Source organism: Pistacia vera, unplaced genomic scaffold (assembly GCF_008641045.1).
Source record: "Pistacia vera cultivar Batoury unplaced genomic scaffold, PisVer_v2 Contig1111, whole genome shotgun sequence".
Classification (NCBI taxonomy): domain Eukaryota; kingdom Viridiplantae; phylum Streptophyta; class Magnoliopsida; order Sapindales; family Anacardiaceae; genus Pistacia; species Pistacia vera.
This window is the reverse complement of record NW_022195151.1, coordinates 324,583-330,111: the sequence shown is the minus strand read 5'-3', so window position 1 is coordinate 330,111 and position 5,529 is coordinate 324,583. Positions and strand designations below refer to the sequence as shown.

Here is a 5,529-nt window from a genome sequence, read left to right as displayed (position 1 = left end):
AAATTAAGACCTCCGATGTTGACGAATTACAAGTTACAAATGAAGTGAATGAGGAGAATAAAAGAGTGATCGCAGAATTGAGTGATCAGATTCGACAACTTCATTGTATTAATCGAATGAATATTAATGTCTTCCCCGATCATTCAAATGAGTAACAAATCATATATATTTTAACTAAAGAATAAATCATTGCCGCAATTTAATAAGAAAAGCAATGAAATAATCTTGAGGATGATAGTATAAAAATACAAAAAGTTTCGTACTATGAAGCTCTAAACATGCTTGAGAAACTAAAAATATTTTGGCTTCAACAAGAAGGTATCCATGCTATCGAGTTATTACGTACTCACAGATTAAAAGATGTTGTAACAACTCTAAAGCATAAATCATTATCTCAAACAACTTTAGATAAATATTTTATTTCATCTTAAACCTTTAATGTAACATAAAATATATATTTTTGTAATATACAGATAATTATTACTATGTGGAGGCGACTTTCCTTAAGGTGAAAATTAAAAAAATTATAACTTATTACAATGAAGAGTTTATTCTTATTTATAACTATCACAAGTCGGGACTAGAATTTTTTATAACTATGTAGAGTTTATTCCTATATAAAGTATCACTATAGAGAGGTTTTACTCTATATATATATATATATATATAAGCATGAGTGTACTGTATAGCATCAATAACTCTATTACTTTTGAGCAAAAATTAATCCTAGTATTGCAAAAACAAATAAATAAAGAACGATACACTGCACGAACAAGAATACAATTGAAGACCGAAATACTTAAGATTGTATATGGTATGCGAAAAATCACCCTAGTGTTGCAAAAACAAAATTAAGAATGATTTCACTAAACGAACAATAATACAATTGAAGAGCAAAATACTGAAGATTGCATATGGTATACAAAAATTCATCCCAGTGTTGCAAAAACAAATAAATAAAGAATAATTTTACTAAACAATCAATAATACAATTATAGAGCAACATACTGAAGATTGCATATGGTATCGATTAACAATTTGCCCCCGATGCTATACTATGTAGCTCGACAATCACTAGAAATTGACTTTACATAAATGAGCAAGCTTGAAATACTAGAGAGTTGATTAAAACCTAGAGTTAGTCTGGATCCTCCCTGCCCCCACTCCTGGCATGACAGCAGTCCGCTTTCTTCTGAAGTAGACAACTGACCCGCTAATGAGCAACAAACACAATACTACACTCTGTCCAAAGCAGTTTAAAAAGATATGAATCAACATAGCCTTGCAATCACTGAATTCAATTCTAACAAATCCAAAGAGTTAACATATACAAGTTAAATGAATTTCAGGAATGCTAGCGTCTCACCTAAATAATTTGAACCACCTAATACAGAGATGGAGAATAGAGTATGGTGAAGCAAGATCTACAAAGAATGAAACTAACAAAAGCCAGATAATAAAGGCCACCATGCTCAAAGCAACAAAAAAATGGAGAACTTCCATCTCCCTAATAAAGACTCTTACAGGTTCAACATACGTTCATCACTCCCATTATTATCTTATTAGAGAAATTGGCACAAGTCCAGATGATTGCCTCATTAGCAACATAGTCAAGGCTTCCCACTAAGTATTTCCTAAAATTGCAGACAAAAGTTATTCATAGATAACGCCCATGACTCAAAAACACTGAAAGAATCATGCAGCACAAAATACAGAGCTTAAAGTTCACTGCACTACTGCAGTGAGCAGAAAACTAGGTGGTTAGGACCAGATCTTGCAACAGCACTGATCTATTAACACTGTTACAAGAAGCAAAACTAAAATCAATAAATTGGAATCTTCACCAATAGAAATGAAATATTACTCTCTTTCCAATAAAATAATTAAAATCCAACCTCCCCCCGCCTTAAGGAGATATAACGTAATCAAACCCTAATGAAAAAAATTGTGAATTGAAAGTCTCTACAACTAAATATTTTAAAACTCGCAAGCATTTATAATCTCAAAAGAGAGAAAACAAGGAAAAAACAAATATAAGACAGAAATGGAGGTAGAATGAATAGGTCTACTTTTATTCTATCCCAATTAGATGTAGTGGAAGAGAAAAATAACAAATATAAGCAATGAGTATAAGAGCAAAAATTCATTTTGCATAGGAAAAATTGACCACAAAAATTCAACATCATTAAAATTTGCTTGCAATGAGAAGATATAGAATGAAAAGTTGCCCAGAAAATCTCAGAGTTCCAGAATGAACACTATAGTCATGTGCAATCTTCGTCAAAGTAATCAAGCCCAAAAAGAGTACTCATTATCTCAATCAAAGAGAGGAAAGAAAAAGATACATACCTCAAAACCAATTACTGACAACTTCTCTTCATTTACTGCTGGTATACAGCTTCTGTAAGTAATAAATGCCTGTGACTTGTCCTCTGATGTGGATGAATCATCCAGTACACTTCTATGTTTTACTGAAGTGACATTTCCGCCTGCATCATGTAACATTACATGTTGTTTCATGCTGTCAGCAGAAGTTTCAAGAGTAGAGCGGCTCTCTTTAGTTTTTTGCTCATTTTCATTCTTGGCACCTTCTTCAATTTCTACACATTTCAAAGGAATACGATAGCCAGTCTCACTGCATCGATATTTGTCATCACTCTACAGGAAACAAATAAAGCTATAACCAAGTTGACATACAAAAAAAAAGTAATCACATGATGGAAGACATTGATAGATCACAGACTAAAATCACATGATCCCGCTTGGTTATGTAATATAAAGCTACTAAATAAAACAAGTTAAACAACAACTACGTTGCCAACATATACATTCAAGAAAATATCTCCAAAATTGAAACACAAAGGGTTTGCAATTTCCCAATATGTCATTTATTTACTGCAAGGAATCTGTGAATTGTAATATAACTAAATAAGCCTAAACTTCAAAAGAGACTAGCATCCACATAAAAACGAATACAATAGACCTTGAATTGCAGATTCCATAGCTCAATTAAATTAGGTAATCATAATCAGAGCATAGATGTAAATTAATGCGAAAAAAAATTAGTTCATTGAAAAAAAAAGAACCTAATAATTGATGTTTAAATAAAACTGAAGGAAAAAAAAAAAAAAAAAGAAACCTTTTCAGAGTAGAGACAGGGAACGCAGGGACCAGAAGGAGAGCAATCGAAAGTGCGATTGCTTCCACTAGGCGTTTCTTTGAAACCCAAAAGAAGTCTCTGCCCAACGCTTCTCTCTGTGCTTCCGCTTTCACTGCGAAATTAAACTCGATATTCATCACCTGACATTGCTATACTGTACAGATCCATAAAATTATAAATAAGAGAGATTCTTACGGTTGGTAAGCTGAGGCTGGAAGAGACGCTGAAGAGAGCCAAATTACGTGGAAAAGGAGAACAATTAGTTGCGAAGCCATTTGATTTCTCTGATCTCCGATTCCGATTTATTTTTCTTTCAATTTGTACAATTGATTTCAATATTATTTTATTCATACGAAATAATTAATTAATTATGCAAAGCAAACTCAACAGTTGGGTTAGTTTTAGGGGAATTTGAGGGAATACCCTTTTTTAACTTATTTGACTTCTATGATAATTTATTTTAACTAAACTAACCACAAAATTGCGGACCAATCCCCAATAGAGTATATTGAGTATTGACCATAACATGACAGTTTCCGTTTTTACCCTCATATAAAATACCAAAGTTTCTTCGAGCCATTTGAGTTGTTTTGATTCTTCAAACTTCAAAGTGTTCTGGGAGTGTGATTTGTGTTCAAAACTTATTATTATGCTTGAGCTTTTGCAGTTTATGTTTGCTTGAGTTATGTTGTTTATAGGGGGCTATTAAAAAATAACATAGTACAATTACAATGAACTATTATTCTGACAAATCCAGGGAAATTTTTAGAATTTTGAAAATGTTAAAAGTTTAAAGTTGGAAAGAGGATTAACATCTAGTCCGATCCCATCCATACGGAACAACTTTTGATCGGCGGGGATGATGAAATCGCTTCAACACCTTCAGTCAGATACCGTTGGCCGTTGGGACGTGTTTTAAGATTTAGAGGCGAAGACACTCGCCACAATTTCACGGAAACTCTGTACAGAGAACTTACAAAAAATGGTATACGTACATTTCGCGACGACGAGGAGCTGGAGAGAGGAGAGGAGATCGCTCCGAGCCTTGTGGATGCCATCCAGGATTCTGCAGCTGCTATAGCTGTAATTTCAAATGAGTATACTTCTTCAAGATGGTGTCTTGAGGAGCTTGCCAAAATAGTAGAGTACAAGAAGCTAATGCTTCCGGTGTTTTTCAGGATTGATCCTTCGGATGTCAGTGGGCAGAAAGGCCCATTTGAAGAGGATTTTGTGAAGTTGGAGCAGAGGTTTGGTGAAGATCAGGTTGGTCGATGGAGGAGAGCTATGGAAAAGGCCGATTAAATCTCTGGCTAGGATTCTAGAATTTGGTTTTTTTTTTTTTTTTTCTTTTAATTTCTCCATTGAATTCTCAATTTCTTTGTTTGTTTATTTAATTTCTCAAGTGTTTTTTTTTTTTTTCTTTTAATTTCTCCATTGAATTCTCAATTTCTTTGTTTGTTTATTTAATTTCTCAAGTGTTAGTTGTATAGGAAGACTAAAGGAGACTTTTGAGTTTCTAGTAAATTAGAAATACAGTTTTTATTTATTTTGGGTTTTGGTATAGAGCATTGCACCGATCAGGAAGTTACTTGCGCAGAATTCACTAATTTCTCATTTATGTTTACTAAATTAATCCACTTGATGAGAATTTTTAATCTAAAGTGGGATCCTGAGCATTTCTTTAATGCCTTCTAAATTATGTTTAATCCACTATCACCATCTTTTATTGCTTATCATATGCACATTTGCTCGCTTAATAAAAAGATTAATGTTAGACACCGTTCATCAGAAAATAGAAATGTTGTAAAGGTTCAAATGAATACCTTTAAAGTAATCCCAAAAGGGTGTCCTTGGGACTGAACAAATTACTTCCACATTGTTTGAACCATCTCCTTTAGTATCTCATTTGTCATTACAATTATGTCCTCTGTAATTTTCTTCTTCTGATTATGAATATTATTGTCATATCCTCTCTAATTTTCTTTTGATCATGATGAATATTATTGTCAAGGTTGAGCGACAGTTAATTCAATCTTTAGTCAAGAAGGTTTTGTCTAAATTGAGTAATGCTCCATTAGGTGTGGCTAAATATCCTGTTGGACTCGATTCTCGTCTACAAGAATTGATGAAGATTATAGATGTTAAAGCCAATGGTGTTTGGATTTTAGGATTATGGTATGGGTGGAATTGGAAAAACCACCATTGCCAAAGCTCTATATAATAAACTTGTCATCCACTTTAAACATTGCAGCTTTATTTCAAATGTCATGGGGACTGTCTATCGGTTGGTATGGATGCTATCGGTCATGGAGCAGTCCCAAGATTGGAGATGATGAGAAATGACGGATACCCACCAATAAGGGGGGTAT

General features: G+C 33.4%; 2 protein-coding genes across 2 annotated transcripts; one reads left to right on the top strand and one right to left on the bottom strand.

The window, feature by feature from the left end:
- Window positions 1-953: 953 nt before the first annotated feature.
- LOC116141225 lies at window positions 954-3,576 on the bottom strand. The gene is made up of 4 exons (XM_031426745.1): window positions 3,356-3,576; window positions 3,140-3,272; window positions 2,350-2,658; window positions 954-1,242 (listed from the first exon to the last, which is right to left on the bottom strand). Exons 1-4 carry the CDS (start codon window positions 3,433-3,435, stop codon window positions 1,126-1,128), a joined length of 639 nt encoding a protein of 212 aa, XP_031282605.1. The 5' UTR covers window positions 3,436-3,576; the 3' UTR covers window positions 954-1,125.
- Window positions 3,577-3,686: 110 nt separating this feature from the next.
- Window positions 3,687-4,462, top strand: LOC116141085 (toll/interleukin-1 receptor-like protein). Its single transcript, XM_031426629.1, has 2 exons — window positions 3,687-3,698; window positions 3,980-4,462. Exons 1-2 carry the CDS (start codon window positions 3,687-3,689, stop codon window positions 4,460-4,462), a joined length of 495 nt encoding a protein of 164 aa, XP_031282489.1.
- Window positions 4,463-5,529: the final 1,067 nt, after the last annotated feature.

Bases quoted from the DNA above. Each gene is read 5' to 3' on its own strand.
- LOC116141225 (XM_031426745.1), bottom strand. From the start codon at position 3,435: ATGGCTTCGCAACTAATTGTTCTCCTTTTCCACGTAATTTGGCTCTCT. The intron at 2,659-3,139 runs GTTTCTTTTTTT...TGTTTCCTGTAG, and splicing joins CCTGTCTCTACTCTGAAAAG to AGTGATGACAAATATCGATG. The intron at 1,243-2,349 runs GTATGTATCTTT...TGCTTTGGACAG, and splicing joins TGTCAGTAATTGGTTTTGAG to AGTGTAGTATTGTGTTTGTT.